The 26,549-nt window shown below is 36.1% G+C and overlaps 2 protein-coding genes and 1 pseudogene across 2 annotated transcripts in view; 1 reads left to right on the top strand and 2 right to left on the bottom strand.

The window, feature by feature from the left end:
- The window catches only part of ZNF732 (zinc finger protein 732), a 39,294-nt gene extending 25,710 nt beyond the window's left edge, over positions 1-13,584 (top strand). The window contains 3 exon segments of the mRNA XM_054553632.2: positions 6,959-8,506; positions 8,509-9,155; positions 9,157-13,584. Coding sequence (XP_054409607.2) covers positions 6,959-8,506; positions 8,509-9,155; positions 9,157-9,276 — 2,315 coding nt within the window. The 3' untranslated portion in view covers positions 9,277-13,584.
- LOC103890344 (zinc finger protein 595) overlaps positions 1-26,549 on the bottom strand; it is a 250,709-nt gene that overhangs the window by 105,079 nt on the left and 119,081 nt on the right. Inside the window, 3 exon segments of the mRNA XM_063723254.1 lie at positions 22,378-22,867; positions 22,948-23,375; positions 23,378-23,728. Coding sequence (XP_063579324.1) covers positions 22,378-22,867; positions 22,948-23,375; positions 23,378-23,728 — 1,269 coding nt within the window.
- PONPYGV1R-PS1834 (vomeronasal 1 receptor ponPygV1R-ps1834 pseudogene) lies at positions 19,078-19,683 on the bottom strand (annotated as a pseudogene).

Raw genomic sequence — 26,549 nt, 5'->3', positions numbered from 1 at the left:
TGCCATTTTTTTCTCTTCAGGTCCTGAAGAACACCATTTTACTTACTATTTCTATAATTTTGACTGATTTTTATATTCTTATTGGTGTAATTATATAATGTCTTTTTTTTGTTTTGTTTTGTTTTTTTTTTTTGGAGACGGAGTCTCGCTCTGTCACCCAGGCTGGAGTGCAGTGGCATGATATTGGCTCACTGCAAGCTCCGCCTCCCGAGTTCACGCCATTCTCCTGCCTCAGCCTCCCGAGTAGCTGGGACTACAGGCACCTGCCACCATGCCCAGCTAATTTTTTTTGTTTTTGTATTTTTAGTAGAGACAGGGTTTCACCGTGTTAGCCAGGATGGTCTCGATCTCCTGACTTCATGATCTGCCCGCCTCGGCCTCCCAAAGTGCTGGAATTACAGGCATGAGCCACTGCACCCGGCCCCCATGTCTGTTTTTTTTTTTTTCTCTATCTCAGTTTACTTAACATAATGTTCTCAGGCTTTGTTTCTGTAAGATTGTCCTGTGCGGGAAACGCGTGAGGGGAGAAGAAAAGACACACACACAATACCTTTAAGGGTAAACAACCTTTATCCCATGTAAATGGCAATGCAGATATATAAGCAAATGATATAATAAGCAAATTGCAATGGGAAGGGGAGAAGGAAAAGGAGATATATATAGATTCACCAGACTATGGAGGATTCACTACCAGACTAGGAAGCAATACCCTGGGCTCCAGAGTCAGACACTACACTCACCACCCTGTGGAGGATTCACCACCAGACCGGGAAGCAACAGCCTGGGCTCCAGAGTCCGCCACCCATCCGTGCACAGACGAAGAGAGGTCTCATGTAGCTTCGGCGGGGTCTGGGACCCTAGCTCTTTTTGTAATGAGTTGTTTGGCATAAGGCCCAGTCACGAGGGCCCTTTGTGACTGGACTCAAGGAACACAAAAAGGTCAAATTGTTTTTGCGATTGTCTATTGTTTAACATATAGGAATAGATTGAAATAGAAATTTCTTTGAAACAGCGCTGGGGGCTCACACAACCCATTCTGGGATTTGGTGACCATTGTTTATGTCATGTTTAGTTGAATTCAAATTTAATATTTAACTTTTCCTCCACAAAGATGTGTCAGAATATGTGTTTTAAAATAAAATATTGTATATATGTCACATTTAAAAAATCTGATATTGATCTCTAAAGGAACATTTATGTTGTTTCCAGGAATTGTCTTTTGTAATTAATAATTAACATGCATGTGTAAATATGTATTTAAAGTCTTACCTTGAATATTTTTGGGATATTTTGGATACAGTGATGTGGTACCATGTGTGTGTTCATATTTTTTTTCCTGAGCCTTTGATGTTGTATTCAAAAAGTTATTGTTGAGACTAGTTGCATAAAGCCTTCCTCATAAATGTTTGTATTAGATTTCACATATGGGTAAGATCTTTTGGTATTTGTCTCAGTGTATCTGTTTTATTTCACTTAACATAATGGCCTCCAGATTCATTCCTGTTGTGGCAAATGTCAAAATTGTATTCTCTTTTGTAGCTGAATAGTATTTTGTTGTGTATATATACCGCGTTTTCTTTATTCATCCAAGTTTTGGACACTTGGATTGATTGAATACCTTGGCCATAAATAGTGTTTTAATAAACATGGGAGTGTAGATTTGTCTTTGACATACTGATTTTGTTTTCTTTAGCTACAAACAAAATAGAACTAACATGTGTTCCAGCAATCCCATTTAATTAAAAAATTAAAAATAGAACATGTGATCCAGCAATTTGAATTTTGTGTGTGTGTGTGTGTGGTCGTTCATGGTTTATTGTCTAGGTGAGGAGTCAAAGAAACAGTGTTAAAATACCATTTGTTGATTGTTTAAATATATGTTATCCTGTGATACTTGTTTTTTTTCTATAATGGCTTTACTAACAATTTTACCATGTTTCCTTTTCTATTCATTCTCACTAACTTTTTTTTTTTTGGTCTTTCTAATTACAGTCATTCTAACTGGAGTCAAGTCTTATCTTGTGGTTTTGATTTGCATTTCTCTGACAATTAGTGATGTTGAGCATCTTTGCATGTACTTTTTGGCCATTTGTATTTCTTTTGAAAAATGTCTCTTAAGGCCTCTTGCCTATGTTTAAATTGTGTGTTATTTTTGTTGTTTGTTATACTGTAAATTTATCTTCTGTCATGTACATTTTGCAAATATTTTATTTCATTGTGTAGATTATGTCTTCACTTTGTTAATTGTTTTCTTTACTGTGCAAAGCATTTTTAGTTTGTTGTAATCCCGTTTGCATATTTTTGCTTCTTTTGCCTGTGATTTTGAAGTCTTAAGATTCTTTTCTCTGTACTATGTGGTAATGCATTCCTGTATGTTTATTTCAAATAACTTTATAGGTTTGAGTTTCCCATTTAAATCTTTATTTGTGATTGAGTTTTTTATATTGTAAGAGGTAGGAGCCTAGTTTTATTTTTTTGATTATCACGTAAATAATTTTCGTAGCACCATTTATGAAAAGACTGTCTTTTTCCAAATGTGAGTTCTTGACATTTTTGTTGAAAATCACTTGGTTCTAGGTTCAGGAATTTATTACTGGGCTCACTAGATAGTTTGATCTGTCTGTTTTTATGTCATTATCATGCTGTTTTCTTATTATAGCTATATAGTATATTTTGGAGTCAGGTAGTGTGATGCTTCCAGCTGTTTTTTTTTTTTTTCCTTAGGATTACTTTTGCTATTTGGGGGTCTTTGGTGGTTCCCTGTGAAGTTTAAGTTTGTTTTTTCCATTTCTGTGAAAAAAAGTCATTGGTATTTTGATAAGAGATGGCATTGAATCTATAGATCACCTTGAGTAGTATGGCCACTTTCATAATATTTTTTAATTTTATGAGCAATATATATCTTTCAAATTTTCATGTCTTTTTCACTTTTTCATTATTTACAATTTTCAGTGTAGAGAGTGTCACCTTTTTAACTATGTTTGCTACTAGAAATCTTTATTTTTTATTGTTGATGCAGAAGCAGCATTTGGCACCATTGAACATGTCTTTGTGATTTAAGAAACTCAATAAATTAGGTATAGATGTTATGTACTTCAATAAAGATTGTATATGACAGATTAATGGCTGAAATCATACTGAATAGGAAGGAGCAGAAAACTTTTTATCTGAGATCTGGAACACAACAAGGATGCTTTTATTTAATATTATTATTGTGTATGACGGCATTCAGCTGTGTACAATGTAAGACTGTGGAGCACAAGTCAAATATGGATCAGTGATATGTCTATTTCCAATATAAGAGTCTCTGTGTTTATCTGTCTGCATATTGTTTCCCTATTGTTTTTAAGTTGTATACTTATTTTGTGTGTAACAATGGTGGTTTTACCCTGCCTAGGTGAGTAGTCATTGAAGTTCTCCTAATTTTACCCTCTATTTATTTGTAAATCTATATTTGTGTGTGAGAAACACTTTTGTGATTTGAAGATAATTTCCAAAACTCATACCTCCATCTCTTTTAGATATTATTTTTGTTTTTCAAAATGCATAATATTTAAAATCTTATATATTTTTAAATATTCAGCTTAGTCATATTTTATTAACAATTTTATGCACTATATTTTTAGAATGTTTATCTTGCAAAGCTAACACTCGATGTAACAACTACCTACTTTTTCTGTTTTCTCGCCCTTTACACAAACAATTCTATTTTTTATTTTAAAGTCAAACTGCTTTAGATATCTCATGTAAGTTGATTCATATAGTTTGTCTCTTCGTGACTTTTTGCTGTATAATGTCATCAAGATTTATCTTTATTGTACTTGCTTATTTTTTGCTTTTTACAAACTAATATTTCATTATTTTAATAATTGAAATTATATTTATCAATTTATTTAGTGAGAGAAATATGCATTGCTTTTATTTGCTTTCGGGAACAATGCTGCAATAATTATGAGTGTCTAAATTACTCTTCATGTGAGCATGTGTGAGAGTTTATATTTTTTGCCAGATTTTATTTAGTTGATCTAGCTGTTCAGCTTTATACCCATCCCAAATTGTTTTAATTCTTTAGATTTGTATGTGTTTTGAAATCAGGAGCTGTGAAGCCTATGAGATTGCTTCTGTTTTTGAAGATTGTTGGGTACTTCACTGTTTCTTAATTCCATGTAATATGGGAGTTGTTGTTTCTATTACTACAAGAATTTAATTACAAATTTGATAGGGATTGCATTTAATCTGCAGATTATATTGAGCAGTCTAGATATCCTCATTATTTCAAACTTTGAACAAGAGCATGCTTAAGTGTGTGTTGTTTAATTTCTATAAATATGTAAATGTTTTAGTTTTCTTTATTTCTACTCTCATTCCAGTTTGGTCATTAAAAGTAATCTGTAAAATTTCAATTTTAAAAACTTAAAGACTTTTTTTGTGCCCTGACATGTAGTCTATCAAGGAGAATATTGTATGAGGTATTGAGAAGGGTGTGTATTTAGTTGTTGCTGAGCAGTGTTCTCTACAGTTCTGTTAGGCATAACAGTTTAATACTACTTTCAAGTCTCCTGTTTCCTTACGAATATTTTATCTTGTTTCATTATTCCTTACAGAAACTGGGGTATTTAAATATCCTACTATAGTTTTATTGCTGTCTTTGTCTTAATTCTGTCAGTATTGGCTTTGTATATTTGGAACTCAATGTGGGGGAGACACACACACATATTAACATATGTATAGACGTATTTGTCATTAGTTCCCAGTAAATGAACCTTTATTATTATTATTGTTTAATGTCCTTCTTTCTTATGACTTTTTAAAGTATATTTTATGAAATAGGACAGTTTTGACTTAAGATGTACTTTGTATTACATAATTTGGACCTCTTATTTGGTTATTTGCATGAAATCTCTTCTTTCATTTTGCCTTTTTCAGTCTTTTTAAATCATTACATCTCAAGTGACTCCTGTAGAAAAGCAAGTTGGATCTTGTTTTTTAATTTTTGCATTCGATCCCCTTATTTGGTGCATGTATTTTGAATGGAAACTTTACTTCATAAATATTTGAATAATTTGCTGAAATAGACTTACTTGTCTTATTGATTGTTTTACTGGGTTATTTTATATTTGTCCCTTATTTTCTTTTTCTGTCTTCCTTAGTGTCTTTATTTTTGTATTGATACACCTTTACTTCTTATTTTTTGGTATATCTATACAGATACTTTTTTCTGGTATGTTGAGAATTACATACAATTTCTTTAAGTTAAAATAATATATTTTAAACTGGTAAAAACTTAACTTCAGTTGAATTTAAAAATTCTTCCTCATTACATCTGCCCTCAACTTCATTATTGATGTCAGTAATCATATTGTTGTGTATTATTACCAGATTATGATGAACAGTTTATGATCATTTTTATGCTTTCCTCTTTAAATATTAGAGAATAATTACAATGTTTTCTGTAATATGATAGTGGTACAGAACTTTGTGTATGTACATATCTTTTTCAGAAAGCTATATATTTTCATATGATTATGTTTGGTTTTCTTGCATTATGTTACTTTCACTGGAAGATACTTTCTTGAGCATTTTTTTGGTAAGACGTGTTGTGCTAATATACTTTTTCAGCATTTGGTTATCTTGAAAGGTCTTTATTCTTTCTTCACTTTTAGGACAGTTTTGCTGGTTATATGAGTCTCACATAGAAGTTTTTTTTTTTTCTTTTTTTTTCTAGCACCTTAACAATATCCCAGTTCTTTCTGTTGCGAAATAGTTTTGTTGACAGATTCACTGGTAATCTTTTAAGACCATAGTTATAAATGACACATCACTTTTATTTTGCAGCTCCTAAGATGTCCTTTTTGAGTTTGATTTTTGAAACTTTGCTTATATATGTGTTTTGCTATAAATCTGTGTGTAACCTAGTTGAAGTTTGTTGAGCTTCTTCCGTTTTTACATCCTTTTTTTAACTTGAAAATTTCTCAGTCTTTATTTTGCATTTTTCACCTTCATGATTTGTTTTTTGTGTTTTTAATGTTTTCATTGATGTTCTCATTTTTCTGATTACATTTAGTTGTATGTGTTTCCATTTAGCTGATTCAGCATTATTCAGGTTACATTTTAAAAATTTGTACATCTTTGTTTTTGTGGTTTTCTGAAAAATTTTAAATTGTTTAATTAGACCACGTTCTAATATTTTGTAGACATTATAATATTTGCTTGTTATTTGAACATTAACCAAAAGTTATTTATCACAACCTTTACAATGTTGCTTTCTCCTGACAGTCTGAAGCCAGTTGTCTTTGATATGGATTATGGAAACCTCTCATACATGTTGGAAGGATGTGTCTTGTCTAGAATTTTGTGTTTATTTTTTAATTAAAAGGGTTTGTTCATGTTTCCTCTTAAGAGTCTTTAATCACTTGCTCTGTTGTCTGTATTTAGCACTTCAGTCTGCCCTTGAAACATGTACATTTGGTCTTAGGAAGGACAGGTTGGGTCTGCTAAGTATATCACCATTTCTTTCAGCACTCTTTGTTATTGGAGACAGAAACCAGTTTTTGTAAAGATCCCCAAAAGCCAGAAGTAAGGATACGTGTCAGTATTTTTCTTTTCTTTTAAAGAAGACAGGAGTTGACAGTTTACTCCTAATGGCACAGTGCTATATTGGGGAGGAGGAAGGACTGTGGTTGGTAAATGTAACAAACTTTCCTTCCTGTTCTATGTGGCTCTTGGCATTGTGCTTACCTGAGGCATTGCATACAATTAACTCATTTATAGATTTCACTAAAAGGCATTTTGATCAGTATATGTTTGTTACATGTATATGTCTGTGAAGAAATTATGGCCTGTGGTATTTTGTTATGCCATCTTACTAATGTACTTTTGTATAAGTTTATATATTAGATTTTTAAAGTATATTCATATGAATCTAGTAAGCGGGATAATTTATTTTTATTTCTTTCAGCTATGTGTTCTCATTTCACCCAAGACTTTTTGCTAGTGCAGGGGATAGAAGATTCATTCCACAAACTTATATTAAGAAGATATGAGAAATGTGGACATGAGAATTTACAATTAAGAAAAAGCTGTAAAAGGAAGGTCCAGAAAGGAGGTTATAATGAATTTAATCAATGCTTGTCAACTACCCAGAGCAAAATATTTCAGTGTAATGCACGTGTCAAAGTATTTAGTAAATTTTCAAATTCAGACCAACATAGGATAAGACACACTGGAGAGAAACACTTTAAAGAATGTGGCAAGTCATTTCAGAAGTTCTCAGACCTAACTCAACATAAAGGAATTCATGCTGGAGAGAAACCCTACACATGTGAAGAATGTGGCAAAGACTTTAAATGGTATTTAATCTTTAATGAATATAAGATAATTCATACTGGAGAGAAACCCTTCACATGTGAAGAATGTGGCAACATCTTTACCACATCCTCAAACTTCGCTAAACATAAAGTTCATACTAGAGAGAAATCTTTCAAATGTGAAGAATGTGGCAAAGCCTTTAATAGGTCCTCAACCGTTACTAAGCATAAGAGAATTCATGCTGAAGAGAAACCCTTCACATGTGAAGAATGTGGCAAAATCATTACCTCATCCTCAAATGTTGCCAAACATAAGAAAATTCATACTGGAGAGAAACTCTACAAATGTCAGGAATGTGGCAAAGTCTTTAATAGGTCCACAACCCTTACTAAACATAAGAGAATTCATACTGGAGAGAAACCCTACACATGTGAAGAATGTGGCAAAGCCTTTAGTAGGTCCTCAGTTCTGAATGAACATAGGAGAATTCATACTGGAGAGAAGCCCTACAAATGTGAACAATGTGGCAAAGCCTTTAGACAATCCGCAACCCTTAATAAACATAAGAGTATTCATACTGGAGAGAAACCCTACACATGTGAAGAATGTGGAAAAGCCTTTAGTCGGTTCACAACCCTTAATGAACATAAGAGAATTCATACTGGAGAGAAGCCCCACAAATGTGAAGAGTGTGGCAAAGCCTTTGGATGGTCCACAGACCTGAATAAACATAAGATAATTCATACTGGAGAAAAACCTTACAAATGTGAAGAGTGTGGCAAAGCCTTTGGATGGTCTGCATACCTGAGTAAACATAAGAAAATTCATACTGGAGAGAAACCTTATAAATGTGAAGAGTGTGGCAAAGCCTTTTTATGTTCCAGAGCCTTGAATAAACATAAGACAATTCATACTGGAGAGAAACCTTACAAATGTGAAGTGTGTGGCAAAGCCTTTGGATGGTCCACATACCTGAGTAAACATAAGAAAATTCATACTGGAGAGAAACCTTATAAATGTGAAGAGTGTGGCAAAGCATTTAGATGTTCCAGAGTCCTGAATAAATATAAGACAATTCATACTGGAGATAAAACCCCCAAATGTAAAGGATGTGGCAAAGCCTTTAAGCGGTCCTTATACCTTAATCAACATAATAAAATTTATACTGGAGAGAAACTCTAGAAATAAGAAGAATGTGGCAAAAAGCCTTTGGATGATCCACAAACCTGAATGAGCATAAGAAAATTTATACTGGAAATAAACTATACAAATGTGAAGAATGTGGCAAAGCTTTTGGATGGTCCACAACTCTGAATGAAAATAAGAGAATTCATACTGGAGAAAAACCCTACAAATGTAAAGAATGTGGGAAAGCCTTCAAACAGTCCACATACCTGAGTCAACATAAGAAAATTCATGCTGGAGAGCAACCCTACAAATGTGAAGAATGTGGCAAAGCTTTTAGATGGTCCACAACCCTGAATGAACATAAGAAAATTCATATGGGAGATGAACCCTACAAATGTAAAGAATGTGGGAAAGCCTACAAACGGTCCTCACCCATAAATAAACATGAGAAAATTCATAATGGAGAGAACACCTACAAATGTAAGGAATCTGGCAAAGTCATTACCTCATCCTCAAACTCTGCTAAACGTAAGAGAATTCATACTGGCGAGAAACCCTATAAATGTTTAGAATGTCATAAAACCTTTAATAGTTCCACAACCCTAATTGAACATAGGAGGAGTCATACTGGAGAGAAACCCTACACATGTGAAGAATGTGGCAAAGCCTTTAGACAGTCCGGAAACCTTTATGTACATAGGAGAATTCATAGTGGAGATAAAACCATACAAGTGTAAAGGACGTGGAAAAGCCTTTAAGCTGTACTCCAGCATTCCTAAACATAAGAGAACTCGTACTGGAGGAATGTCTTACCAATATGAAGAATGTGGCAGTCTTTAAATGTTCCTCAATCTTTTCTAATCGTAAGATAATTCATAATGGAGAGAAACTCTACAAATGTGAAAAATATGAGAAAGCTTTTAACCACACCTCATTGTGTTCTAAACATAAGATAAATGATGTTGGTGAGAAGCCATATGAAAATTTAAAATGTGGCAAAGACTTCAAATTCTTTTTTTTTTTTTTTGAGTTGGAGTCTTGCTCTCTCCCCCAGGCTGGAGTGCAGTGGCGCGATCTTGGCTCACTGCAAGCTCCGCCTCCCAGGTTCACTCCATTCTCCTGCCTCAGCCTCCCTAGTAGCTGGGATTATAGACGCACACCACCAGGCCTGGCCAAATTTTGTATTTTTAGTAGAGACAGGGTTTCAGCATATTGACCAGGCGGGTCTTGAGCTCCTGACCTGGTGAGCTACCCGCCTCAGTTTCCCAAAGTGCTGGGATTCCAGGCGTGAGCCATTGCACCTGGCCTTAATTTTTTAAATAAAATTGTTAATGTGTAGAAATTATTGTGCCTTGAATGATGTGTTATGCCACCAAGTTTCACCTATCCCACCTTACTCAAGGGTGTAGGTGAGAGATGCTAACAATGTACTATCTGATAACATAGGTGAATTACATTTCTAGTCTATTTTTCCAATGGCTTTAAACAGCAAGTAAACTGAATATTGTTCCCATGTTGCATTTTTATTCTTATTTAAATTTAAAAAAAGTTTTTGTGGGTACATAAGTGTATGTATATATTTATGGTATATATGGGTTATTTTGATACAGGCATACAATATGTAATAATGACATCAGAGTAAATGAGTTATTCATCGTCTTAAGCATTTATCTTTCTTTTTCTTTTTTTTTTCTTTTTTTTTGAGACGGAGTTTCACTCTTGTTGCCCAGGCCAGAGTGCAATGGTGCGATCTTGGCTCACTGCAACCTCCACCTCCCAGGTTCAAACAATTCTCCTAAATCAGCCTCCTGAGTAGCTGGGATCACAGGCATGTGCCACCATGCCTGGCTAATTTTGTATTTTTAGTAGAGATGGGGTTTCTCCAGCATTTATCTTTTATATTACCCACAATCTAATTATACACTTCAATTATTTTTAAATGTACAATTTTTTCTACTACAGGTCATTTTATTATTGTAATAATTATATCAGAGTATAATTATAATTCATACATTCCTGAGTCCTGAATGGTTTTCAAAAATGTTTCATATTTATCTTTGAACATGCATCATGTTCTCCTGCAAACATACAGACTTTTAGTTTTAATTTACATGGAGTTAAATATATAAATGTTGTGCTCTAAAGATAAACCTTGGGTGTAAGAAAATTATGAAGCAAGCAACTGTGTTTGCATGAGAGTTTGTACCTGTTTTCTGAAGAAAATAGCAATATTGGAACAAAGAAGTTTCTATTAATACTGTGGATAATTTACTGGAAATCTAGAAATCTAAAACATTTTGAATTAAAATGTATGTTTTCTTATTTTTATGTAATTGCTGTAAAATCTAATGGATCATTGTTGAGAATCTTCCCATAAAAAGTCTGTTTTTATGTGGTGCTCATGCCAGAGGTATAATTTTCTTGTTTCTCATTCTTTTTTTTTTTTTTTTAACTCCATAAAGTATGTGAGCTGGTCAGAAATTATAAGAATTTTTAATAAAATTTAGTGCACAGAAAATACTTTTTAGATGTAATTTCACAATGTGTATAAAGTTATATTTTATTGGAACATTTAATTTTCCTTATACTTCTTTTTCTTTTCTTTTTTTTTTTTTTTGAGACAGAGTTTCACTCTGTCGCCAGGCTGAAATGCAGTGGCATGATCTTGGCTCAGTGCAACCTCCGCCTCTTGGGTTCAAGTGATTCTCCTGCCCCAGCCTCCCAAGTAGCTGGGACTACAGGTGCATACCACCATACCCAGCTAATTTTTATAGTTTTAGTAGAGACAGGGTTTCACCATGTTTGCCAGGATGGTCTTGATCTCTTGACCTCGTGATCCACCTACCTCAGCCTCCAAAAGTGCTGGGATTACAGGCATCAGCCACTGCACCTGGCATCTGTTTTTATTTTCTAATTGTCTTTAGGTTTCTGATGTCTTCATGTGTTTATCCCCAGCTATGTATTCTTCACTGCTCTTCTTTGTGTTATGGCTACAGTTTCCTCACTGTTCTCTTCATGCCATGTAATTTCACTTGGAGTTTCTAGGCTCTGATGAGAAGTTTGGAATTTTTAATGTAGTAAATTGTTTTTAACTGGCATGTTTGAGATTATAGCTTATCAATGCAACATTCAGATCACTTAATTGAGGTAAGAATAATTCACTGTCCACATGTAAGAGGATTAAGTGAGCATTGTTTTTCTGTTTGTAAAAGAAAAATTGTATGAGATTAGAACACAAAGTGTGTTAAATGTAACATACCTTAATATATATTAAAACATAAATCTAAGTGGGTTGCATATTGTAAGCACCATATGAAGAAACACATCAGAAGTTTGAAATCTCTTAAAATAAATCTTCTAAATAAAATTTTTAAGACTTAATGGTAGATGAAGAATTTTACATATAATTTTCTATGACAGCAAAACTTATTTTTTATGCTGAATCTTCTATTTTTGACTGTAAATGTTGTTAGAAAAATAATAGAATGATCTGTGTAGATTCAAAATCTGCAATGATTTTTTTTTTGTTGAGATTCATATTGCAATCTTGAGTTTGAGATTTGTTTTGGTGGATGCAGTTCATGGGGTACAGTTTTTATTTTTAGTCATCTAACTTTATCGAAGTTCTTGGTCACCTTCTCTGGAAAAAATTCGGAGATTATGGCAGCTATTTAATTCAAACATTCACTAATTCCATTAATGTAATTCAGCATATATAAGGTCCTCAGGTATTGTTTTCTTGAGAGAAACAATTCAGCCCAGAGACAATTAGTGAAGCAAGCAGAGAGTTCATTAAAGGAAAACAAAAAACACACTGAAGGAGGAGTGGATTGGCCCAGCTGGAAACAGCCTTGAGATTTACATGTTGCAGTTTTTATTATCATAGACTTAAAAAAAATTCCCACTTCTGTCTTAAGTGTCTGCCTTTGTCTTTGTGGAGTTTCCTGCTTCCTGGTAAATCTGTTTTTTTATCCTCACCGAGTTTCTGCCCAGGTCTATGAGATGCTTCGTTACTGTCGGCTGATGTACATGTGTGAGTTCCAGTGATCAGTGAGTTTTGATGGCAGAATTGCTTATTACCACTACCCTAGGAAAATAATATAGCAGTCAAATCTGTACTTACTATGCCTGCATATCTCTTAGGAAGTTTCCTTTTGCCCTTTCCCCCTTTTTGTCAGCATATAGCTAGCTACATTCTGACAGTTTAATCACAGTATGAGTAATTATTTGGTGTCTTAAGGGGTGTTTCTGGGTATTCTTTCTTCATAGGTATTTCCTGTCCACTCTGCTCAAATTTAGCATACATATATTGGGTTATCTTTGGAGCATGAGATTTTTTCCCCCAGGGGCTGTTTTTTCCTGCTCATGTCTAACTGCCTACTCTAACATTCCCTCCTCAATAGATTGAGACTCTAAAAATCTTTGAGTCTAGGGGCACTGTGGGTCTTCTGTAACTACTTCCTGGTAATACGAGATAAAGAATTAATCAGTGTCTCATTCTCTTGCTCTTTGTCAGAAAAAGATTCCGTCCATGTTCTCCCAGAAGGTTGAACTTGCAGTGTCCAGAGGAAATATGTAGGGACATGGCTGTCCAGTTGGGGGGAAAATAGGTCGGTATTTCTGTTGCATTACCATTTGAAGTCTGAGAGTTTCTAGGTGAGAGGAAACAAACCTGGTTACTAGATTTAGTGAGCAAGGCTCACAAAGGAATACAAGGGCTAGGGATCCCTAAAAAATGGGATGTCATGAGAATTGGGACCAAGTGGCACCCCAGGAGAACTAGCTTTCAGTGGCATGTTTCTGATGGTGACAGGCCTGGTTTGTAAAACCTCTTAACATGGTCCTGGACTTTCCCTAGTCTGTTAACCCAGAAACAGCATTTTTCTCCTAGCACAAGGCAGATTCTTTCCTGAGCTGCAGCAAAACCTCTACAATTCGAACTACAGCCACAAGATAATCAACTTGTTGGTGTCACTCTTACAGAGTCTGAGCAGTCGTTTTTATTTTGTGAGTCAGTTCCAAAGACAGGTTGTGGTAAGTTGAGGAGGCAATAATTATGCCAGCTATTCCTGTAGGGGCACCTGAGATGCCAAACTCAGGAAAAAAAAATTAAAAAAAAAAAGATAAACTGCTCAGTCGATCTGGTGTGAGGTAGTAAAGGGTAACAGCAAGGAAGCGTCAACTGGGACAATGGAAATTTTAGGGGTGAAGGAAGCCAGAGTGCATGTGCTCGTCAAGTTTCCAGAGAGGCAGAGATAAGCCTGCATTTCACACAGGAAGTAAAGTTCTGTAGTCGATCAAAATAGATGCAGAAGGTGAGGTCAGTTCCAAACATTGACCAGGGTCCTTGCTGGCTACCCAATATGTGAGATCCTGCCACTAAAGTTGCTGCTGCCAGGGGAGCCAGACATGGGTCCTATTTTTTTTTTTTTTAAAACATGGGCATGTTTCTAGTAGTGTCAAAGAAAAGGATTTTCTGAAAGAAATTAAAGACCTGAAACTTTTTGCATAATTTATGCTAGCTTGGTCAACACCATGGGTTGGGTTGACTCCAAGGAGGGTGACTGACGCAGAACTCAGAGGCATCATTTTGGATGAATGGTCCAGGTGTTAAAACATTTGGAGGGATAATAGAAAAATCTCATTTGATGTTGAGAATATTTAGTGAAACAAAATTTTGAGAAATATCAATAATGGTGCTCATTGTGTTGCATTGTGCTGGGTCTAAAGCACCCACAATGGTTCTGGAATTTACAGTAGCACAGATGCATAGGAGTGCCTGGCCAATGAGGGTAGCAGGGGAGAATAAGGGGCCTGAATCAGTGGCGGTGGGTTTAAGAAAATCTTTAAAAGCGCTTTAGGTTGTTTTAAAAATATTATGTTAGCAGAGGGAAGGTTTTTGTATAGAGAGGTCCTGATGATAGGTGAAGCTAAGTTGGGCTTGAGAAGTTGCCCATTCTTGTATTGTGGCCAAGTAGGCCATTCCTACCCTGAATGAAGAGGAATTCATGACTAGCTAACAGGTTGAGGCATAGGAAGAATTGGTAGAGTTTAGTAGTTGTGGAGTTGCCTGCAGAGTGCAACAACAACAACAACAAAAGAAGTATGAGTAATGACCAGAGAACATTAGGCTGCATGGTTCAGAATAGGGTCAAATTGAGATGCTTGTTAAGAGCAACTGTTAACGCAATAACTATTAGAGAGATCGCTACTCAGATTATGGCTTTGATGTTTAAATGTAAGAGGGACATAGGAAACTTCCATGGAGAGGGTGTTTGTTTACAGTAACAAAGGTGTATTAGTAACTTTGCAAAGAGTATTATGACTTGCAATATAAACACCAAAATATTACTAACATTGCTGTTGGACTAAAGCAGTCAAAAGTAAAATAAATTAGGTTAAAAAATTAGTATTAGATGGCTGGGTGTGGTGGCTCATGCCTGTAATCCCAGCACTTTGGGAGTCTGAGGTGGGCAGATTATGAGGTCAGGAGATCGAGACCATCCTTGCTAACACACTGAAACCCGTCTCTACTAAAGATATAAAAAATTAGCTGGGTGTGGTGGCAGGTGCCTGTAGTCCCAGCTACTCGGGAGGCTGAGGCAGGAGAGTGATGTGAACCCGGGACGCGGAGCTTGCAGTGAGCTGAGATAGCGCCACTGTACTCCAAGCTGGGTGGCAGAGCAAGACTCCATCTCAAAAAAAAAAAAAAAAAAAAAATTAAACAAGCTCTTAATGGAACTCCTGGTGGTGCACAAGTTAAGACGAAAGTAAGAATCAACAGTACTACTGCAAATAAGATTGTCATTATTGGGATCACTCTACTTTGAGGTAAAAGGAGGGAGAGCATTACTTATCTTCTCATTTGGAGAGAAATTTGTAAGTCCTCCTGTAGGTCACAGGAGTAGGTGAGTGTTGGTTCAATCTTTGGTTCTTTAATGTGTTTCCAGTTGTATTCAAAAGTAATGTGTCCAGCTAGAGATGCCAGGAAACTTGATAGCTATTGGGGTGGAAATTATGATAGTAACATTGTTCTTTTGTGATGGGGTTAGTTGAGATCCGAGAGATCCATCTCTCCAGACTTTAATGAGGACTTGTTTTCCTGCCTGGTTGTAAGGGTTGTTAGGGGGGTTAGACTCAGAATTGTCTGTCCAAACTCCTGGACAACCTCTTGAAATTGAGTCAGGGATTTTATGTACTAGGTTAATTTGGTAACCTCTGGGTATAATATTAGGTTTGCATGTAGAAAGGGTCTCCAATATAGGACTTCAAAGAAACTAAAGCATGATTGTAATTTAGGGGCTGTTCTGATCTGAAGAAGTGCCATGGGTAGAAGTTCTAGCCATGGTAAAGAGGCTTCCTGGCATCATTTGTCCAAGGTCCTTTAATAGCTTGATTAGTCCTTTCTACCTTCCAGGAAGATTGTGGCTTTCAGGAGGAGTGTGAAAAGTATTTTATCCCTAGGGCTTTTGCCACTGTTTGGGTAGTTTGTGAAATAAAATATAGGCCATTGTTACTTTGTGAAGAATGTGGAGGCTCAAAGAGATAATTTCTTTCAGAATGATCTTGGCAACTACCTGAATCTTTTCTTTTCTAGTATGAGAGGCTTCAACCCAGGCAGTAAAGGCATCCCCAAGGATCAGGAGATATTTGTAGCCTCGATAGGCTGGCAATTAATTAAAGTCAACCTACCATTCTTCCCACTGGGTAGGTTTCTTATTGCTGAACTGGCTGAATTAAGGGGAGTGGCTTAGGGCCTGGAGGATTATTATAGACCCAGATGGACAGGCTTTACAAACTTGTCAAAAAGAGGAGTTTTTTGCTTTTTTGGTTAAAGCTGATGGAGATGGCCTCTCCTAAAGAAACAAGAATTATGGAGTGCCCTTATTGCTTTCTGCTGGAGAACCTGGGGGAAATAAAGAACCTCTCCCAATTTATACAGTCTTCCAGGTGCTAGGGTATATTCACATTTGATACCCCATTGCAGGGTGGGCAGGTTGTTAGGCAAAGTTGGGATAAGGGCCATAAGGAGTTCCCCAGAAAGGGTGGTGGCCGTTGCTGCTTGGCCAACCCTCCTGTTTCTCTAGGTAATCTCATCTTGGCATTTCTGGTAGCCCCAGCAATGAACTGCAGCTTTCTGTGGTAGGTGGATAGCCTAAAGTAGGGTATAAAATCTGCGACCCATATTTAATAGGGGTATCCTTTGCTGTCAACAATGCTTTCCTTCCAAATGATGGCATAATTGTGGAATATTAAAATGGCATATTTGGAATCTGTATAAAACCTAACTCCTTGGTTCTTTTCTAGTTCTAGGGCTCTGGTCAGGGCTATGCACTCTGCTGAGCTGAGGTTCCCAGAGATAATTTAAAGTTTTATAAACAAATAGTTTAAAAGTAAGATAATTGCTAGTATTAGGCAAAACTGAGAAACAGGCACAAAGGATACTAATATAGAGTGAAATAATTATTTAACTCAAAATTTGTATCAAGAAGGTAATAAAATCATAGTGTACTGCTTGCCTTTGTAGTAAATATTTGATGCTGACTACAGGTTTACGTAAAAATCATGCTATAAATATTCTGAAGTGCTGGAGGGGTGGGAAGGACAGTTGAAAGGTTGTTCCCAAGTACATGTCAGTAGCAAAGAGCAATTACCAGCCCCACAGGGTCGGTGGGTCTCTCCCCATGTGTGGAGATGAGAGAGTGTAGAAATAAAGACACAAGACAAGGAGATAAAAGAAAAGGCAGCTGGGCCCAGGGGACCCAGTCGCGGAGACCGGTAGTGGCCCGGAATGTCTGGCTACGCTGTTTATTGGATACAAAGCAAAAGGGGCAGGGTAAAGAGTGTGAGTCATCTCCAATGATAGGTAAGGTCACGTGGGTCACGTGTCCACTGGACGGTGCCCTTCCCTGCCTGGCAGCTGAGGCAGAGGGAGGGAGGGAGAGAGTCAGCTTATGCCATTATTTCTGCATATCAGAGACTTTTAGTACTTTCACTAATTTTGCTACTGCTATCTAGAAGGCAGAGCCAGGTGTACAGGATGGAACATGAAGGCGGACTAGGAGCGTGACCACTGAAGCACAGCATCACAGGGAGACGGTTAGGCCTCTGGGTAACTGTGGGCGAGCCTGACTAATGTCAGGCCCTCCAAAAGAGGTGGAGGAGTAGTCTTCTCTAAACTCCCCTGGGGAAAGGGAGACTCCCTTTCCCGGTCTGCTAAGTAGCGGGTGTTTTTCCTTGACATGCTACCGCTAGACCACGGTCCACCCGGCAACAGGTGTCTTCCCAGACGCTGGCGTTACCCCTAGACCAAGGAGCCCTCTAGTGGCCCTGTCCGGGCGTGACAGAGGGCTCGCACTCTTGTCTTCTGGTCACTCCTCACTGTGCCCCCTCAGCTCCTATCTCTGTATGGCCTGGCTTTTCCTAGGTTATGATTATAGAGCGAGGATTATAATATTGGAATAAAGAATAAGTACTAGTAATTAATGATTAACTATATTCATATATAATCATATCTAAGATCTATATCTGGCATAACTATTCTTGTTTTTTATTATACTGGAACAGCTCATGTCCTCGGTCTCTTGCCTCTGCACCTGGGTGGCTTGCCACCCACACATTTGCACACACATATAACAAAAAATTTATCAGTTGATTTAATTTTGTTAAATATTTACTAAGAATGGGTGTTGAAGATAATCATTTATTTTCTGTTTGAAGAGGGTGTTTACTGTAATAAAGAGTGTTTTCTCTGGAGTCAAACTGGCTCCACTGTTGTGAGCAAGTAATTTTTCTCTGTGGCTGTTTCTCTCTCTTTAAAATAAGGATAATAATAATGCTTATGCTAGGAATTACTTTCAGAATTAAATTTATTAGTGTTATGGGTAGTGTTTAGTACAAATTAACTATTAATAAAATGTGTAGGCTGGGCATGGTGGCTCATGCCTGTAGTCCTAACAGTTTGGGAGACTAAGGTGGGCAGATCATGAGGTTAGGAGTTTGAGACCAGCCTAGCCAATATGGTGAAACCCTGTCTCTTCTAAAAATACAAAAATTAGCTGGGCGTGGTGGCTTGTGCCTGTAGTCCTAGCTACTCGGGAGGCTGAGGCAGGAGAATTGCTTGAACCCGGGAGGCAGAGGTTGTAGTGAGCCAAGACTGCACCATTGCACTCCAGACTGGGTGACAGCGAGATTCCATCTCAAAAAAATAAAAACCAAAATGTGTAAAGCTGGATTTCATTAATACATGCTTTAACACAGAAATATCATTACATGATTTGTTCAGTAAACTGAAGCATATTTCATTTTTTCAAAATATGGTATACACAAGGAAATACAATTCAGGATTAAAAGTGAGGAAATCTTGTCGCTTAAAACAATATGAACAAATTTGGAGGAGAGTATGCTAAATGAAAATAAGCCAGACAACAGAATGCTGCTTACCAGATACTTGGTTATTTAGAAAAAAAGCTTTTGGAGGGATGTCTGTAAAATAATACATAATTACAGATGTCTAGGTGGAATAAGTTCAAGAAATCGATTTTAAAGCATGGTGACTATAATAATGAATTGTATTTTTGAAAAATGCTAAGACAGTCAATGGTTATGTGCTCTCATCACAAAAATAATTACTATGTGAATTACCTAGAAGTAAGCCTTTGACAGCATACATATACTTCAAAACACCATGTTCTACAAGATAAATACATACTTCATCTGGCAATTGAAAATGCATTTTAAAAACCATCATAGAAGAATAACGTTTCAAATGCTGGTCTGTCTTTGAATATTATCAAAAATAGTTTTTGTGCTGTTTTTGTAATAACCACAGAAAGTAATATTTACCAGCATGTTTGAGACCCAGAACACTATATAAGACAAGATGATGTACTCTAGGGCTTTTGCTTTAAGTTTGAAGCACCTGGAGTTTCTAATGCTGATGGTAATTATAGGGAAGACATTAAAAGGGTAACTTGCTAAAGGTCCCATAACTGTCCATTCCATGACCGAAGTAAGTAAATTTGCATTAAAAATCACTGAGAAAATGTTAAATTTAACAGTTGCCATACTCTCCAAAATTTTTCCAGGTTACCAAGGACTTGGTTAAAGTTAGATGACTAAGAATGAAAACTGTAGACCATGAACTGCATCCACTAAAACAAAAAAATCATAAGAGAAATTCCTCAGGATTGCAGTATCAATCTGGACAAAAAAGATGATTCCAAATTTTGAATCCACAGAGACCATTCTATTATTTTCCAACACTTAAGATTCACATTCAAAAATAGAAAATTCTGCATGAAAAAATAAGTTTTGCTATAAGTATGTCATAGAAAATTAAATGTAAAATTCTTCTCTACCATTAAGTCTCCTAAAAAATTTACCTCTAAGATATATTTTCTCTGAAGAAATTTCAAAATTCTGATATTTTCTTCATATGATGCTGACAATATGCAACCCACTCATATTAATGCTTTACCTATTCTTAGTGTTATGCTTAAGACAGTTTGTGTTAGAATCTCAAAAATTTTCTTTCATAAGCAGAAAAACAATGCTGACTTAATTCTCCTACCTGTGAACCCTAAAAGACTTCTCAATTAAGCGATCTAAATGCTGCATTGAGAAGCTATAAATAACCTCAAACAGTCCCAATTAGGAACAATTTACCACATTAAAAAAAGTCGAACCTATCAGAACCTGGAAAATCCATGTGAAATTACATGGCATGAAGAGAACAGTGAGAAAACCGTAGCCATAACACAAGGAGAGGAGCTGTGAGGCATACATAGCTGCGGATAAACAAAACAAATCCTCTTTAAGGAGCGCCTCTGCCCAGCCACTGCACCTTCTGAGAAGTGAGGGGCGCCTCTGCCCAGACACCACCCCATCTGGGAAGTGAGGGGCACCTCTTCCCAACTTTCTGGGAAGTGAGGAGCACCTCTGCTCGGCCGCCGCACTGTCTGGTAAGTGAGCAGCACCTCTGCCTGGCCCCCCACACCATCTGGGAATGAGAAGCGCCTTTGCCCGGCCACTGCACTGCCTGGGACATGAGGAGTGCCTCTGCCCGGCTGCCACACCTTCTTGGACATGAGACGCACCTCTGCCTGATGGCCGCACTAAGAAATGAGGAGTGCCTCTGCTCGGCGGCCCTACCATCTGGGAAGTGAGAGGAGCGCCTCTTCCTGGCTGCCCCACCAGCTGGGAAGTGAGGAGCATCTCTGTCCGGCCGCCGCACTGTCTGGGAAGTGAGGAGAGCCTTTGCCCAGCTGCTGTGCAACCCTCCAAGTGCGAAGTGGCAGCCTTGTGTGTGATCTTTATGCCCTCCCTAAGTCTGCATTTTTGACATTAAAGTAAGTTTACTTTTAAATTAAAAAAAAGAAACCCTCTTTAAATTCAGAATGAGTCAGTTTTGCAGCCTGGGAACAGATGTCCTCTCCACATGCACAATTAATGCCATTTCTTCACTACAGACATTTTCAGTCTCTTACAGCTACAAACTGACTCCAGAAAGAATATTTATGGCTAATTATGGAGCATCTATTACACACTCAGCACTTTCTTACATTTGTTCACTACAATTTTATATCAAAACATCTCCATGACTTAAAAGATTTCCCAGCACTTACCTGAACAAATTGGCACACAATACATAAACTCATTTATGTCAAGTAAAAAGTGAAAGGAACAACTAAAGAAAACGGTTCATATAGGGTTCTCCAGTTAAAGCCACAAAATGAAATTTTCTAACTAGATAAGATATAACTACACAAATTGTGAACTTGCATCTAAAAATTTTCTGTGCACTACTAAATTTTATGAAAATCATTCTAATTTCTCACCAGCTCACATCATAAATAATGAAATAAAAACAAGAATTAAGAAGCAAGTAAATTATAGCTGTAACATGAGTAACAGACAAATGAAAACAGAATTTACATGGGGAGAGTCTCAACAATTAGATTTTACAGTAATTAAGTCCAAAGAAATATAGATTTGATTTCGGAATGTTTTAGGGTTCTAGATTTCTAGTAAATTATCCACCTTATAAAAGAATCTTCTTTGTTCCAATATTGATCTTTTCTTTGGAAAATAGGTACAAAGTCTTAAACACTATTGCTTGCTCTGTAATTTTCTTACACCTAAAGGTTTATTTTTAGAGCAAACTTCATGTAAATAAAAATGAAAAAGTCCATATGTGTTTGCAGGACAAGACACTAGATGTTCAAAGACAAATATAAAACATTTTTTAAAGTATTCATTTAGGACTCAAACATATAAATTATAGTTTGATATATTACAATCACAAAATGATCTGTAGTAAAAAATAATTGTACATTTAAAAATAGTGTATAACTGGACTGTGTAATACAAAGAATAAATACTTAAGGTGATGAATAACTCATTTACTCTGATGGATTTTTTTTTTTTTTTTTTTTTTTTTTTTTTTGAGACGGAGTCTCACTGTCGCCCAGGCTGGAGTGCAGTGCAGTGGCGCTATTTTGGCTCACTGCAAGTGCTGCCTCCTGGGTTCACGCCATTCTCCTGCCTCAGCCTCCTGAGTAGCTGGGACTACAGGCACTCACCACCATGCCTGGTTATTTTTTTTTATTTTTAGCAGAGATGGGGTTTCACCATGTTAGCCAGGATGGTCTTGACCTCCTGAACTTGTGATCTGCCTGCCTTGGCCTCCCAAAGTGCTGGGATTACAGGCATGAGCCACCATGCCTGGCCTACTCTGATGGATTATTACATGGTGTATGTCTGTATTCAAATAACTCATATATGCCAGAAATATATACACATACTATGTGCCTACAAAAATTTTAAGAAATAAGAAAAAAGAACATGGAACAATATTCTCCAATTTATTTGCTGTTTAAAGCCAAAGGAAACATATTACTAGAAATGTCATTCAACTATGTTATCAACTATGTTTCTCACCTGTCTGAATTCTCTGGTGTACAGTAGGGGTTGAGGACCAAGTAAAATCTTTACCACATTCTTCACATGTGTAGGGTTTCTCTCCAGTATGAATATTCATATGTTCATTCAGGCTTCTGGACCATCTAAAGGCTTTGCCACATTCTTTACATTTGTAGGGTTTCTCTCCGGTATGAATTTTCTTATGTTCATTCAGTGCAGAGGACTGTCTAAAGGCTTTGACACATTCTTCACATTTGTAGGGTTTTTTCCCAGGATGAATTTTCCTATGTTTAGTAAGGTGTGAACATCTATAAAAGGCGTTGCCACACTCTTCACATTTGTAGGATTTCTCTCCAGTATGAATATTCTTATGTTCAGTAAGGTGTAAGGACCTATAAAAGGTTTTGCCACATTCTTCACTTGTGTAGGGTTTCTCACCAGTATGAATTCTCTTATGTTTATTAAGGGATGAGGACCAAGTAAAGGCTTTGCCGCATTCTTCACATTTGTAAAGTTTTTGTTCAGAATGAATGCTCCTGTGTATAAGGCTTGAGGATTGGCTAAAAGCTTGCCACATGCTTCGCACATGTAGGGTTTCTCTCCAGTATGAATATTCTTATGTTCATTCAGGTTTCTGGAGTGTCTAAATGCTTTGCCACATTCTTTACATTTGTAGGGTTTCTCTCCAGTATAAATTTTCTTATGTTCATTCAGAACTGTGGACCTATTAAAGGCTTTGCCACATTCTTCACATTTGTAGGGTTTCTTTCCAGTATGAATTTTCTTATGTTCATTCAGTGTTGTGGACTGTCTAAAGGCTTTGCCACATTCTTCACATGTGTAGGGTTTCTCTCCAGTATGAATTCTCTTATGTTTGTCAAAGCTTGAGGATGAGGTAGAGATTTTGCCACATTCTTCACATGTGAGGGGTTTCTCTCCAGCATGAATTTTCTTATATTTAGTAATGCTTGTGGACCTATTAAAGGCTTTGCCACATTCTTCACATTTGTAGGTATCTCTCCAGCATGTATTCCCTTATGTTAAGTTAGTTGGAGGAACTTGGGAAATGATCTACATTTTTTACATTTAAATGATTTCTCTCCAGTATGTCTTATGTTGTTTGAAAATTTATGAAAAACTTTAACACATGTATTACATTGAATTATTTTGCTCTGGGTAGTTGATAAGCATTGGTAAAATCCATTGTAACCTCCTTTCTGCACCTTACACTTATTCACACTTCTACAGCGTTTCCTTGATTGTAAATTCTTCTGTCCACATTTCTCATATCTTCTCAGTATAAGTTTGTGGAATGAATCTTCTATGCCCTGCACTGGCCAAAGATCTTGGGTAAAATGAGAACACACACCTGAAATAAAATAACAAATTATCCCACTTACTAGATTCACATGAATATACTTTACATATGAATATACTTACTTTACAAATCTAATATATATACTTATACAAAGTACATTAGTAAGATGGCACAGCAAAATATACCACAGGCCATAATTCCTTCACAGACATATACATATAACAAACACATACTGATCAAAATGCTTTTGTGCAAAATCTTGAAATGAGTTAATTGTATGTAATGCCTCAGGTAAGAACAATGCCAAGAGCCACACAGAATGGAAAGGAAAATTTGTTACATTTACACAGCCCTTCCTCCTCCCCAATATAGCATTGTGTCTTTAGGAGTAAAGTGCCAATTCCTGGCTTCTTTCTTTAAAAAGAAGAAAAATACTAACACACATATCATTACTTCTGGCTTTTGGTGGTCTTTACAAAAACTGGTTTCTGTCTCCAATAATACAGAGTGCTGAAAGAAACAGTGGTATACTTTGAAAAGACAGCTTGGATTTGCTGAGAGAAAATGTAAAGTTTCAGGAGCAGACTGCAGTGTTAAATACAGAAAGTAGGTAGAGCAAGTGATTAGAGATTGTTAAGAAACATGAACAAACCTTTTAACTGAAAAACATGAAATTCCAGACAAGACACATCCTTAAAACATGAATGGGAGGCTCCCATAATCTCTATTAAAGACAATTGGTTTCAGACTATGTCAGGACAAAGCAACATTGTAAAGATTGTGACAAATGGCTTTTTGTTAATCTTCAAATAACAAGCAAATATTACAATGCATACAAAATATTAGGGCAACATGGCCAAATTACAAAATTTAAAGATTTTCAGAAAACAACCATAAAAAATGAAGATGTACAAATTTTAAAAATTTAACCTGAATAATTCTCAATGAGCTAAATGGAAATACATACAACTAAATAAAATCAGAAAAATGAGAATCAATGAAAACATTAAAAACATAAAAGAAGACATCATGGAGGTAAAAAATATAAAAATAATGACAAATTTTCAGAAGTAAAAGAAGGATATAAAAAATGAAGCTCAACAGACTTCAACTAGGGCACACACACACAGATTTATAGCAAGGCACATATATAAGCAAAGTTTCAAATGTCAAAGACAGGAAGAGAATCTCAGGAGCTGCAAGATAAAAGTGATGTGTCGTAAGTGTGGTCTTAAGAGATAACCAGTGAATTTGTTGATAAATTTTTTTCAGACCAGAAGGAATTGTGATAAAAAGTGCTGAAAGAAAAATAGCTTCTAATTGGGAATAATATAACCAGCAAAACTGTCTTAAAAATGAAAAAAAGGTAAAGACTTTTCAAGATAACCAAATGCTGAAAAAGCACATCTGCCTTACAAAAAAATTCTGAAGAAAATATCTTCCACTGAAAATAACAATGCAAGAAAACAAAACATGATCATATGAAAATACATAACTTTCTGAAAAAGATATGCACATACACAAATATAAGGTTCTGTACAATTATAATATTGCAGAAAACATTTTAATCTCTAAAGTTTTAAAAATAAAAGCATAAAAATAATCAAACTTAATCATAATCTGTTAATATACAACATAAAATATGATTAATCACATCAATAACAAAGTTGAGGGCAAATTTATGTGGAAGAATTTTCAAATGCAACTGAAGTTCTTACCAGTTTAAGATGTATTATTTTAACTTTATGAAATTTTATGTAATCCCCAAGATACCACAAAGTATCTATAGATACACAAAAGTATAAGAAATCCTATCAATATAAAAATAAAAAAGACACACAGGAAGACAGAGGAAGAAAATAAGGGACAAAGGTATAATAAGTAAAACAATTAAAAAATGACTAAGTCTTTTTAATTAAGCAAATTATTTAAGTATTTGTGAAGTAAACTTTCGATTCAAAATAGATGCCACCAAATAAAGGGATTTAAAAAATTAAAAAACAAGATCCAACTTGCTTTTCAACAAGAATCACTTGAGATCTAATGATTAAGGAGACTGAAAAAGGCAAGATGAAAGAAAACATCTCATGCAAATAAAAAAAAGTCAAGATTATATTACGCAAAGTACATCTTAAGTCAAAACTGTTATATTTCATAAAATATACCTTAAAAGCACAAGAGACCAAGAAGGACATTAAACAACAATAAAAAGGTTCATTTACTGGGAACCCATGACAAATGTGTGTATACATATATAAATGTGTGTGTATGTGTGTGTATCACATTAGGGTTCCAAATATAAAAATAAAACACTGACAAAGCAAGACAGAGAGAGCAATATAACTATAGTAGTTTTTTTTTTTTGAGATGGAGTCTCGCTCTGTCGCCCAGGCTGGAGTGCAGTGTCATGATCTCCGCTCACTGAGCTCCGCCTCCTGGGTTCACGCCATTCTCCCACCTCAGCCTCCTGAGTAGCTGGAACTACAGGCACCCGCTGACACGCCTGGCTAATTTTTTGTATTTTTAGTAGAGATGGGGTTTCACCATATTAGCTAGGATGGTCTCGATCTTCTGGCCTCGTGATCCGCCCACCTCAGCCTCCCAAAGTGCTGGGATTACAGGCGTGGGCCACTGCACCCAGCCTATAGTAGAATATTTCAATACCCCAATTTCTGTAATGAATAATCAAAAAAGAATACTCATAAGGAAACAGAAGACTTGAAGCAGTATACGGCAGTTATGCCTAAGAGAACCGTAGAGGATATTCCGCAACAGCAGTAGGATATACACATTTCTCAATAGCTCATACAATGTTCTCCTTGATAAACCACCTGTTAGGCCATAAAAATCTTAAAATTTGTTTTTAAATAGA

The sequence above is a fragment of the Pongo abelii genome, chromosome 3 (genome assembly GCF_028885655.2).
Source record: "Pongo abelii isolate AG06213 chromosome 3, NHGRI_mPonAbe1-v2.0_pri, whole genome shotgun sequence".
In the NCBI taxonomy this organism is placed as follows: domain Eukaryota; kingdom Metazoa; phylum Chordata; class Mammalia; order Primates; family Hominidae; genus Pongo; species Pongo abelii.
Note: the sequence above shows the minus strand (reverse complement) of the source record. Positions and strands in the feature narration are given on the sequence as shown.